Raw genomic sequence first — 13,762 nt, 5'->3', positions numbered from 1 at the left:
ATGTTTGATACTAGCAGACTTTTCTTGGGCAGGAATGCTCTTTTTGCACCGAGCAAGGTGGCGCAGTAGATAGCACACTGGATTTGCATTAGGGAGGATGACAGTTCACAACCTCATCCGATCATCCTAATTTAGGTTTTCCATGATTTCCCTAAAGTGCTTCAGGCAAATGGCAGATGGTTCCTTTGAAAGGGTACGGACGATTTCCCTCCCCATCCTTTCCTAATTCCTAGAGACAGAGCACTTGTGCTCTGTCTCTAATTACCTTGTTTTCAATGGGGTGTTACACATTAATCTCCTCTGCCCTTTTTGCCCATGTGCCCATGTTAGTCTGCTTTCTCATATCCTTCTTGCTCCATCCATCATGGACTATTTTGCTGCCTAGGTTACAGAGCACCAGCTGTGATGTCAAGTTTCTCATTGTTCTCATTTCTGCTACCTCTCTTTACTTTTTAACATTTCTCAATTTACTCTCAATCCATATTCTGTACTCATTAGGCCATTTGTTCAGTTCAGTATATGCTGTAATTCTTCTTTACTTTCACTCAGGACAGCATTGTCTTCAGCAAATCTTAGCATTGATGTCCTTTCACCTTGAATTTTTATCCAAATCATGAATCTTTATTTTGTTGTTTGATGGGTTCTCTGGTGTCCAGTTGGATACAGTCATTGAATGCCCCGATATTTCAGCAAATAACCATTCTGCCATCATCATGTGGTGCTGATGCAATGATGTGTCTGCTCTCTGCCACTAGTATTTATCTCTCGCAGGTCAAGGTGCTATTCCATGTGCTGTGGCAGAATGATCTCATGTCCACTTGCACTGTTGACTGTTGCTCCTTGCTAGAGCTTATTGAGTTGATGAGGTTGTCTGTTATGCCAATTTCTATGGCCTCTTTGAAGATGCAGACCCAGCAGTTATTTGTAGGGCCAGTATTTTTGTCTTGTCATAATTCACTGTGTGTCCAGTGTTTATTCAATGTTCTGCTAGGCCAGATTGGCTACCGCAGCCACCTACTGCAGCCTCCACTTCCCCCACCACTGAACAAGCCGCACACCATCAGCATAGGGAATCGCACCTAGACCTGTGAAGAGATAAATACTAGCTGCAGAGAGTGGACAGATCATTGCATTAGCACCACCTGATGATGGCAGAATGGTTATTTTCCAAAATATCATGGACATTCAATGATCATATCCAGCTGGACACCTGAGAACCCTTCAAACAGCACATACAATGGGAAAGCCTCAGAGGACATATTACCAGCCTCTATGGGGAGCATATGTACCATCTGGTGAAGAAACTGGATAAGCTTCAAAACCAGAAAGGATGTCTGCTAAGTTCTCTCGCCTTCTTGTTAAGGTGAAGGGACAAACACACCACACCTACCTTCACCAAAGACTTGTATCACATGTGCACAATTGCTATGAATTGTATCAAGTGTAGAGCCAGCCTGGCCCTGGTCAGGGAACAGAATTGCTACACCCGACAGAAACTCGACAAGAGCACCAAGGACCTGCTGCACCTTTACCTATGATAATCCTTTGTGGTTCAAGAATATGCCTGGGAGTGGGTGGGTGGTGTCACCTGGGCCCAAGCAGACTGGACGCACTCGATATCCATGGAGAAGCAGATCACTAAGTTTGCACGGCTACCTGGCAAATCACAAGAAGAAACAGAGACCAATCTCATGGGGAAACCACTTGACGACACAGCTATAGCTGTGCCTGAAAAGGGGCCCAGCTTTGCGCCAACACCTGCAAACTCTCCCATTCACTGAAATATCTTCAATAGAACAGGTGGTTTGATGTCTACCAGATGACAAGGCTGAAGAAATCAGGAGGGAAATGTGCCAGGTTCCTTCAAGAGCAACAGCAGTCAGAAGAAATATCTCCAGAGTGGAAAGAACAGCACTACATAACCTCAGAGAAAATACAGGGGTAGTCGTTCTCCCAGCCAACAAGGGAGCACTACCATCAATCTTGAGGGACGCAACTATGAACAGAAGTTGCTGCAATTAGTAGATGGTTCAGTATATCAGAAGCTTAAAACAGACCCCACTAAGAAGATACATCAAAGCATCTCTAACTTGATGAAAAATGGCACACTCAAGGATAAGGATATCATGAGACCTCACCAACACTTAGCGGTAGCACAGAGGATAGTTAGCCTTCCAAAGACACATAAAGATGGGATGCTACGGGTAGTCAGCAACATAGGGTCTCTGACATACTCTCTGGCACAGCATCTGGCAGGCCTGCTATGATCCTTTGTGGGAAAATGTGCACACCACATCCGGAATTCGATGGACTTCACTGGCCACCTAAAGGAGCTAACTTTACAAGAATTTAACATCATTTTCAGCTTTGATGTAGTATCACTATTTACGTGAGTCCCTCTGGCAGATTCAATCAACTTAAACAGTGAGAAATTCGGGGCAGAACTGACACAACTTTTCAGGCATGTGTTAACATCGACCCACTTTGTCTTCAATGACCAGTACTACAAGCAGACTGATGGAGTGGCCATGGGGAGCCCTCACTCTCCAGTGGTAGCCAACCTATTCATGGAGAGTTGCAGAGAAGTAGCCCTGAAAATTGCTGAACTGAAACCTGTATGTTTCTTCCAATATGTGGATGACACATTTGTAATCTGGCTACATGGAATGGACCAACTACAAATATTTCTACAACATCTAAATTCCATCTATAATAATATACAGTTCACTATGAAAATCGAGAAAGATGGACAACTACCCTTTCTTGATGTCCTGTTGCAGCGCAGGTGAGATGTACTGCTAGTCCTCACACACTGACCTGTACCTAAATGCTTCCAGTAGTCACCATCCAGCTTAGCTAAATGGAGTTCGTAATACCTTGGTACACAGAGCAGATGTGATCTCAGATGAACAAAACCTATCAATGAAACTCAAACACCTGAAGACTGTGCTCAGCAAGAATGGATAAGGCAACCACCAAATCCAAAGGGCCTTCCAATAACAGAAGCACAGTAGGGACCAAGACGAAGAACAAATGGCAAAAAGAGAAATAAAGGGCTGGCATTACTACCTTTTGCAGGCAGCGTATCATCCAAAATAGTGAGAGTAACGAGACAACACAAGATCAACACAGTCTTCCAACTACCGGCTAAGACGTGCACCTTACTAGAAACAGTGAAACATGATTTCAGCCTCAAGAAAGTGGATGTATACAAAATTCCATGTGGCTGTGGCAAATCCTATATTGGCCAAACATTTCATATGTTGGAAGATCAAGGCAAAGAACACCATCACTGCCCTAGCAGAATGTTGCATAATCACTGAACATACAGCAAATTATTACAAGACAAATGTATTGGCTCCAGAAATAACTATTGGGACTGCATTTTCAAAGAGGCCATGTAAATTCGCATAACAGACAACCTTGTCAACAGGGACACTGGTTACCAACTCAGCAAGGCCTGGGACCCAAAAATAAGTTCTATCAAGGAATAATGGTGCAAGCAGACATGAGATCATTCTGGCATGGCTGCCGAAGAGATACTGTGCCCCCCTTCCTACCATCTACGGCAGCCTCTGCTTCCCCCAAAACCGAACATGCTGCACACTGTCGGAACGCAGAATCACACATTGACCCACAAGAGATAAATACTAGCAACAGAGGGCAGACAGATCATTGCATCACCGTCACCTGATGATGGTGGAATGGTTGTTTGCCTAATATCATGGACATCTGACTATCATACCCGGCTGGACACATGAGAACCCTTCAAACAGAATATACATGGGAAAGCCTCAGAACACATATAACCTTTATTTTATTTCTGTCGTTGCTCCTTCCATGTATAGATTGAACAGTAGGGGCAAAAGACTACATCCCTGTCTTATACCCTTTTTAATCTGACCTTTTTGTACTTGGTCTGCCATTTTTATTGCTCCCTCTTGCTTCTTGCTCATACAGTATATCCCCCTCCCCCCATTTCTTAATAGCTTACTCTTATTTTTCTCATAATTTTGAACAACTTGCACTCTTTTATATTATTGAAAATCCAATGAACATGACTTGATTTTACCTGAGTCTAGCATCCATTATCAACTGCAATGTCAGAACTACCTATCTGGCATCTTTCCCTTGTCTAAAGCCAAACTAATCTTCATATAGCATATTATAATTGGAAACTTCACTGCATGAGCTGTTAAGCCAATTGTGTGATAATTTTCACACTTGTCATTTCTTGCAATCTTTGGAACCCTGTGGATGATGTTTTTCTGAAAGTCTGATGATATATCACCAATCTCAGACATTCTGCACACCAACATGAATAGCATTTTGTTGCCAATTCCTCAATGAGTTTAGAAATTATGGAGCAATGTTATCTATCCTTTCTGCCCTTTATCAGCAAAGATTGCAGTTTTTAACACCCTCTTTAAAGTTACTGAAAGATAATTATGTAGGTTAGAAACAATTTATGTAGGTTAAAAACATGGCCCTGTATTAACCCTTGTGGCACTTCACATTATGTCCCCCCCATTCTGAAGTTACTTTCATGCCTGAGATACAGTCTGTTGGCAAGACCCACTGCTGTCATATTTTTAGTGAATTTCACACAGTATGAATATTTTTAATGATGCCACTGAAAATGATTGAGATTAGTCTAGCAAGATTGGAAATGAGTATTAACATTACTCAGTTTCTGGTGATGTTATTTTATCGAAAATTACTGTTATTCAAAATATTCAAGCAGCTGAGTTTTAGTGCTTTAAAGTTCTTCAAATAACAGTGTTGTAGACAGTATTTTTTCTTGTATACACATTATGTGTGACTCAAATCCATTTTGATCTATTGAGCTGAGTTCTCTCTGAGCTACCCCATACCCCTTGCCCTATCTTTTTTATCACTCTCCAATTCTTCCCATATCTCTCCCACACCAAAGAAGGTACAAGTGCTAATTTTATGTGTAAAGTTAAAACAATGTTGACTGAAATTCTAACCACTCAGTTCCTACCTCTCACAGGCGGTGTCCTACCATACGAGCACACCTTGTGGAGTGACTCAATGCTTCAACTTATCATGGATTTCTTACCTACAAGGAGTTGTCCTTGCTACACATCATTTGTTCTTGCAACCCTCCTGACCTCAATGTTTGCTAGCCAGTACCCCACACACAACTCCACCCCTGCTCCTTGGTTATAATTTCACTCGTCCTGCTCTCACACCCTCTTCTCCATAGTTTCCCCTCATCCTACATTTTATCTTCCCCTCCCAATTCTGTGCTTTCCCTATTTGGTGTTATACCTTTACCCCCTGAATTATCTGTACTACTTCAAGAAAGTTACATTACCAGCTTTTGCTTTAGCTCTTTTATATTGTTAGTAACAACAAAATACTTACAAAAAACTGTGGCTGTGTTTCTGCAATTTCTAGGGCATCCTTTCCTTTCAAACATTCAACAATCTTCTCTGATGTTGTGTCAGGGCAGTTTAGAATTCTAGCTTGCTTCTTTGCTTGCTGCAATGGTTCCTTTACAGCACTTGATTGAAAACCTGCACTCATTGCAATTCCTTTATGAAACAAGCCTACAAAATAATGACTTTGGTCGTAATTATGTACAATAAATACTGTTTCAGTATTTTAAAACAATATTTGAAACAAGAGATTATCTAGAAAAAGAGTACCTCCTTGCAAATTATCAAAACTAGTAAAAGGAGACAGAGGGTGAATTATGAAATATTATCTCTTGTTGCAAATATGCTCCTCTTCTCATATTTTTACCACATTTTGAATTTAAAATAACATTTTTGTATTAATTTGACAGGTGATTAAAACTGTGAAAAACCTGAGACAATTTGTTGTCAGTAGGATGCAAAGATTTGGAACTTCCTGACAGATTAAACCTGTGTGTCAGACCAGGATTCAAACTTCAGATCTTTGCCATTTGTGGGAAAGTGCTCTACCAACTGAGCTATCCTGGTATGACTCACAACCCATCCTAATGGCTTCACGTCTCTCAGTATTTCATCTCCTAGCTTCCAAACTTCACAGAAACTCTCCTGTGAAAACTGCACAATTAGAACTCCGGGAAGAAAGGATATTGTGGAGACATGGCTTAGCCACAGCCTGGAAGGATGTTTCCACAATGAAATTTTCACTCTGCAGTGAAATGTACACTGATATGAAAGTTCCTGGCTGTGGTTAAGTCACGTCTCTGCAATATACGTTCTTCCACAAGTGCTAGGCTTGCAAGTTTTGCAAGAAAACTTCCGTGAAATTTGGCAGGTACGGGATGGTATACCATTGGATATAAAGCTGTGAGGACGTGTCTGAGTCATGCTCGGGGAGCTCAGTTGGTGGAGCACTTGCTCACAAACAGCAAAAGGCCCAAGTTCAAGTTTCAGTCTGACATACAATTTTAAAGTGCCACAAAGTGTCTTATCAGTGCACACTCTGCTGCAGAGTGAAAATTCCATTCTGAACACCTGACTTATTTCTCAACACAAAATTGTTTTTTGCAGAAATGCATAGTAAATAAGTGTAAGTGCATGAATGATTTACAGTTTGTTGCAGTAGCCATAATTAGAATATAATTAAAGTGACTACAAACATAAGCTCAACTTTATTCATGTTTCTGCTTATTTTTTACGTAAAATAAGGGAAATGCAGCCACTTACCCAAAGAGCATTAGTGCATGACACACAAAAACATGTAACAGAAAACAGTTAACATTACCTTTTGAGCTCTTGCTCATTTTCTATTATTTGGTTTTATTTATTTAGTAAGAGTTCATATATTCACATACTCACAGACACCCAAACAACCATGCTCACAGCAGCAATGAGTCTCACTCAAAAGCTAATGTTAACTGTTTTTTATTATGTGTTTCTGTGTGCCACACACCAGTTCTCTGTAGGTAAGCGTTTGGCTTTCCCTTATTTTATGTATTTTTCCATCCAGTGGGCATTGATCAATGAGGGCCAAAATTCTTTCATTGGGGGCACAATAACCAGCTACAATGGGGCATCCAGGATTTTTGGGTTTGCGAATTTTGTGGAGCACGTAGAAGGTGGGTGTGTGGGGTGTCAAAGGGGTGAGAAAGGCAATTGATTCAGGGAAACGGTTCTGGGAAGGGCCTAAGACTTTAAGCAGAGATTGGAGTTCATGTTGGACATCTCAGCTGGGATCACTCTGACAAAATTTATAGGCAGAGGAGTTGGATAAGTGGCACAGGTCTTCCAAAAGGTAGTTACTGTAATTCCTCACAACAGTGGTAGAACCTGTGTCTGCAGATAGGATGATTAGGTAACAATTTGTTTTGAGGCTGTGTATGGTTGTCCTTTCTTCTGCTGAAAGGTTGATGTTCTAGGAAGGGACCTGGGGAAGGATGGAGAGGCCAAGTTGGAGGTAAGAAATTCCATTAAGGTGACAAGGAGGCATTTAGGTGGGAGGGAGGATGATCATGGTTGGATGGTGGTATGACCTGGGAGTCACATGGCTCAGTGTTGGGATTAGTTTGGCTTTGGTTGGAGGAATTGGTAGCAAAAAAGTGTTTCCATTATAGGGGTTGGTAGAAGGAGAGTAGTTCTTTGACAAGTCAAAATGGTTAAATTTCACTACAGTGTTAAAGGTGAGGCCTTTGGATAGGACTGAAACTTCTATGAAGCTAAGGGTTTTGGTGGAAAGTTTGACAACAATGTTATGTGAATTTCAGAGATGTGATGTACAGGGTTACTACAAATGACTGAAGCGATTTCACAGCTCTACAATAACTTTATTATTTGAGATATTTTCACAATGCTTTGCACACACATACAAAAACTCAAAAAGTTTTTTTAGGCATTCACAAACGTTCGATATGTGCCCCTTTAGTGATTCGGCAGACATCAAGACGATAATCAAGTTCCTCCCACATTCGGCGCAGCATGTCCCCATCAATGAGTTCGAAAGCATCGTTGATGCGAGCTCGCAGTTCTGGCACGTTTCTTGGTAGAGGAGGTTTAAATACTGAATCTTTCACATAACCCCACAGAAAGAAATCACATGGGGTTAAGTCGGGAGAGCGTGGAGGCCATGTAAAGCCCTACACCCCATTGTGCTATTCCTGCTTTGACTCCTGACAGGTAGACCTTGTATTCTCCCACTTCCTGGCCTGGCGGCAGAAACCTGAAGTGCGGCTTCAGCCGAACAAAACTTTATGAGTTTTTCTATGTATCTGTAGTGTGTCGTGACCATATGTCAATGAATGGAGCTACAGTGAATTTATGAAATCGCTTCAATCATTTGTAATAACCCTGTAGGTAGCATGGATTGTTCAGTAGCAGCATCTTGAGGTGGGACCAGAGACGGTTCTGGATTGTGTGGCATGGAGATGTGCTTTTTCAGTACCAGCTTTGTGAGGCCTAGGGACTGGCAAAAAACTGAAGAGGTGAAGGTCATTGTGTTAGGAGGGGTGGTGGTCTAAAGAAAGGAATTTTTATGTTTAGACCATTGGGTTGAATTCCATGGCTTAGACAGCACTTAAGAAACAGGATGTGGGAATGGTTTTAGCCAGGAAAAGAGGGAAAGGAACACTTTTCTGAACTGGCTCAGAAAGATGGAGCAGGAGTCCATTGTGGCAGAGATGGTGTAGGAGAAATGATAATGACACAGAAATGGGCAAATGAATATAACAGAATTTCATGTAAGAGAAGATATTCACCAGCACAAAACTAAAGGTAAAATGACAATTGATATGCAAAGACACAGACTGGTAAATGCAGCCCACTCACCCAGAGTCAGCTCCCCAACCATTCTTAATAAATTCCTTCCTAAGCTTCTTCTATGCCTTGGGCTTTTTTCAAAGTGTTTCTTATGAATCATATAAGTGAACTATTTTACACATCATGAAGCTCTAAATTAGTTGTGCTACTTGTACTGAAATTAGTATTTGTTTATGGTAGTTTGGGCACACAAAACCTCAAGGCTGTGCCCAATAGTATAAAAATACTTTATTTTACATTTCCAGTTACATTAATTACATACAAGTGTCTACTGATATCCAGGAATCATGGTACTACATTTCTTTGTTCGCTTTAGAGTGAGAATTCAGGAACTATAAGGGGCATTCAAAAAGGAATGATCTGGAGGTATAATTACAGAAAGCAGTACCTATATGTTAATAGTACTGACCCTGGCTGTTGAGTCACTTGTCCCACTGTGACACAAGGCTGAGTGGCTGTCTCATAAAATTCCCGGGGCTGCAATGTGAACCAGTTCCACATGTACAGCTGGACTTAGTCATCCGAGGTGAATTGTTTGCCACTCAGAGCCTTTTAGGGGGATCAAAAATGGCGTAATCACAGGGAGAGAGGTCCGGATTGTATGGAGTATGGCCAAGAACCTCCCATTTGATTTCTGCAGGAGTGCCACGACCGTGCATTGTCGGCTAACAACACCTGTTCTTCCCTGAAGTGCTTGTGCCACACCTTGACCCTTGCAAGGGACATGCAGTGTTTGCCATATACTTGTGACCTTCATCGATGAATGTCCGTTCCTCTTATTCCTTCCACTGATAGAAAACAAACAACACCTCTGTGCTCTTATTTTGAGGCCTCCATGTCACTGTTTGCAATGCAACTGGCAGTGTTGGATGATTGATGCATGCTTCTGCTAGCTCTGTGTAGTCACGTCACGTGCACGCATGTCCTCTAGTGACGGGCTGTGAACTTCCACACTCTGGTCGGAACCACACCTTGTTACACGCGCTACGATATTACCCTCCTGTCACCTGTTTGCATATTCCAGGCTCCAGCTTTTTTCTTTTTGAACACCCCTTACACTTCAACATCCATGACTATTTCATAATATTTCCTGTGTAGCTGTTCTCCACAGAATCAGCAAAGAATGACTCATATGTCATAACTGACAACAAGAAGGAACAGGATGTTAGGACATGTCTTAAGACTGGCATATTATTATTGCTACTACATGAATTTCCTGTATTTTTTAATAGCTAAAATTCAACTTTCGTTTCCAGCTTCACATTTATGTTTAGCAGTACTTATGCTCTATTTTCTAAAATATTTCATTAATTTCACTATCTGTACTTAACAAGCCACAAGCTCACAAAATGTGTATTATGACAGTTGGTACACACCTTTAGACATTGGAGACAGCATGTGCAGATATACACTGGTGGAGCCAGCACTATAGCCACTGAGTGCTACATTATCTGGGTCACCTCCAAAAGAAGCAATATTCTGCTGGACCCACCTGAGAGCCATCACCTGATCCTTAAATCCATTGTTACCAGGAAGAACTGAGTCTCCAGTGCTTAGGAACCCTATAATTGATTATTGTTAGTATATATTTCTATAATCAATGATGTTTTCATTTCATTTTACACATTATGATTGGAATATTTTGTATAATTACAAACCGTAAATATAAATAGGCATATTACCTTAAGGAAGGCAAATAAGGTATTCTGTATCTTTGTCTGTCATAGGATGATCAGTGCGCAGAAAAGGAAAACATTTTTATAATGAAACTATCAATCAACTATGTATGATGGAATTACTTAGGTAGTAATATGTTCTGCTGGCCACACCCTTGGAATAATTTTAGGACAAAGAATGTGTTTATCTCTGTTACACTGTTGTAGTCAATGTGTAAAAGAGATAGCATAGCAAATGGATATTGAGCAAAATGCATGATGGTTAAGTAAGGTGCCATCATGTGCTTAAAAGCACAAAATGAGTTACCAATAGTTACTTTAACATATCCATCTGAATGGTAAACAGTAATATGTTATACTGTTTATAAAACTGCAGAGGAGACATTAAACAATTTGGTGATCACAACTGTAAAATAGCACTTAATCTATGTCAAAGCAATGTATAATCAACCCCTTTGCCTTATCTTTTGAGAAGTTTATCTTCACTTGAGTGTTAATATAGAGCTTTCACTCCAGAATAAGAATCTGGTTGTGGTTGAGCAGCAAATAACTATGTAAATGTGGGTTGTGGCAGAATGTAAGACCAGTGAACCAACTCAGTGCATTTTAAAGGAAGATAATCAGAGTGACCAGTTAAAAATACCACTAAGGCTCATGCACCTAAACGTACAGTACCTTAGAAATAAGCTTAATATATTACAGGTTTTTGTAAATGAACAGTCACCTCATATAGTAGTGCTAACTGAGCATGGATTAAAATCTGATGAAATTATTTACTGTAAACTAGAGGGCTACTCCTTAGCAAATAGTTATTGTAGACTGCAACATAAGGGTGGTGGTGTGGCAGTTTACATTAGTGAGAATCTTGAGTACAAGAAATTAAACTATCTAGACCAGTACAACAAAGAAGGCTTGATTGAAGTGACAGGCATCGAAGTCCACACCAAAGAGTGTAGAGAGGTTATGAGAAAACATAAAGTTATTGGGATTTATCATCCACCAAAGGCTGATGTAGTTAGCTTCATAGACATATTTAGTAGAGTAGTGGGATGTTGTGGTCCCAGTGACCTAACTATACTTGGTGATCTGAATATTGTGGCAAAATCTTCCAGTTTGTGTAATATGAGGTTAATAGATACTCTTAACTCATATAATCTCGTAAATGTAGTAAATAGTGATACCAGGGTAACAAAGTCCACATCTAGCAGAATTGATTACGTTATACTATGTAAACATATTAAAGACAGTGTTAGGTGCTGAAATATGGATTTTCACTACTCTGACCACAAATGCCAGCTTGTAGAGTATGTAAACACAAGCATCCCAAAAATGACAAAAGTTACCGCAAATAAAAGAATTCTAAAAGAGGGTAACATCCTTGCCCTAAGAAATAAATTAGCTATAGAGGACTGGGATCTGGTTCACCAGATTGAAGGATCTGAAAAAAAAGGGCCAAATTCTATGACACTATGCTAAGACACTTTAACAGATGCTGCCCTGTTAAAAAAAATACAAAGAGTGTTCACCCATAACCAAAGTGCAAAAACCAACAGACTGATACTTCCAGCAAATATGATAAAACTCAGGCAAAACATCCAGGACCTGGATGTGTTACACAAGTCAACAAACCTGCAGGTTTTTAAGGCCAAGCACAATGAAGCCAAGAAAATCTTTAAGAAAGAGCTTTCAAATCTAAGAAAACAGATATACAGCAGTGAAATAGCTCAGTCAGACAATATAGCCAAGACCTCATGGAGAATTGTAAATCAATTTCGCAAAGCCACACCGAAGCCAGAAACTGAAATTGTAAATATAAGACATGAAGGAAACACAATTAAAGATCCTAATAAAGTCTGCAATGTTTTCAATAAATACTTTATATCTGCAGCTGTTAGTCCAGTTAATAACACAATTGTGAGTAGTGAGGTAAAGCTCTGCCCCTTTGAAGAACCACCTTTTGAATTCAAACAAGTAAGTGAAAAAGAAATAGGTAGGATAATAAATAACCTAAAGAATAAGTACTCATCTGGATGGGATGGTTTGAGTAGTATCGTGATTAAAAAATGTAATAAGGAATTAGTTAAAATAATCACCCACCTGGTAAACTGCAGTATTAGAGAACATACATTTCCAAATGTGTTGAAATGGAGCACAGTTAAACCAGTGCATAAAAAAGGATCCAAGGAAGAGGTTTCAAATTTCAGGCCCATATCATTAATACCTGTCTTCAGCAAAGTATTTGAAGTTGTGCTGCTGACACAACTTAGTGACTATTTCTTGAAAAATAAGTTCCTAACAGACATGGATTCCGAAAGGATCATAGTACTATCACAGCAATTACGGAATTTCTTCACAAAATGTATGGTGCCCTTGGTCAAGGAATGCAAACAGCTGGCATATTTCTAGACCTCACTAAAGCCTTTGACTCGGTAAACCATGAGTTACTTTTAAGTAAACTTGAGTCACACAATGTAAATGCTGCATCCATGCAATTGCTGGCTACATACTTATTTAACCGCAAGCAGTGTACAAAACTGACTTACAAAATCAATAATCAGATCATTAATTTCCAGTCCAAATATGAGACAGTCACGCAAGGTGTACCCCAGGGCTCAATTTTGGGCCCTTTCCTTTTCCTAGTGTACATAAATGATATAGAGCAACCTTTCAACTCCCAATTGGTAACCTATGCAGACGATACCTCACTGTTATTTCTTGGTGAACAAAATGATGAGTTAACGTTGGTAGCAACTGAGGGCCTACGTCAAATAACTACTTATTTCCAAGATCAAGGTTTGAAAGCTAATATCAGTAAATCTCAGTTATTGCCATTTAAACTTACAAACTCACACCAAACCTCTATCAGTGACATAGGTGGAATTGAAGTAGTGGACACAGAAGGCTGCAGATTTCTAGGTATTCACCTAGATAAAAATATAAGATGGGTAAACCATATCAAATTTTTATGCAATAAAATCAGCAGTTCATTACATCTAATCAGCCAGTTATCAAAAGTAGTCCCACATCAGACATTAAAAACAATTTATTATGGAACCATTTTTGCACAGATTAATTACGGGATAGAGATATGGGGTTGTGCTGCCGACATACATATGAACAGAATATTAACCCCACAGAAAGAGCAATCAGAATTATCCATGGATTAGGGTATAGAGATTCATGCAGGGAAATCTTTGTTCATCATAAATACCTCACAGTCTACTCACTGTATCTTTACAAATTAATTATATTTTTTGTTACACATCAAAACAAAGCAACAAAGTGCTCTGATATGCATGCCTATAATACAAGAAATAAAGACTGCTACTACAG

General features: G+C 39.9%; 1 protein-coding gene across 4 annotated transcripts in view; it reads right to left on the bottom strand.

The window, feature by feature from the left end:
* The window catches only part of LOC124596006 (esterase E4-like), a 113,681-nt gene that overhangs the window by 71,241 nt on the left and 28,678 nt on the right, over window positions 1–13,762 (bottom strand). For all 4 annotated transcript variants that reach the window (XM_047134958.1, XM_047134957.1, XM_047134956.1 and 1 more), the window contains 2 exons: window positions 10,130–10,315; window positions 5,392–5,576 (listed from right to left, as the gene is read on the bottom strand). In XM_047134958.1, the coding sequence (XP_046990914.1) occupies window positions 5,392–5,576; window positions 10,130–10,315 (371 nt within the window). The remainder of the gene's footprint in view (window positions 1–5,391; window positions 5,577–10,129; window positions 10,316–13,762) is intronic.

The sequence above is a fragment of the Schistocerca americana genome, chromosome 2 (assembly GCF_021461395.2).
Source record: "Schistocerca americana isolate TAMUIC-IGC-003095 chromosome 2, iqSchAmer2.1, whole genome shotgun sequence".
Classification (NCBI taxonomy): domain Eukaryota; kingdom Metazoa; phylum Arthropoda; class Insecta; order Orthoptera; family Acrididae; genus Schistocerca; species Schistocerca americana.
Note: the sequence above shows the minus strand (reverse complement) of the source record. Positions and strands in the feature narration are given on the sequence as shown.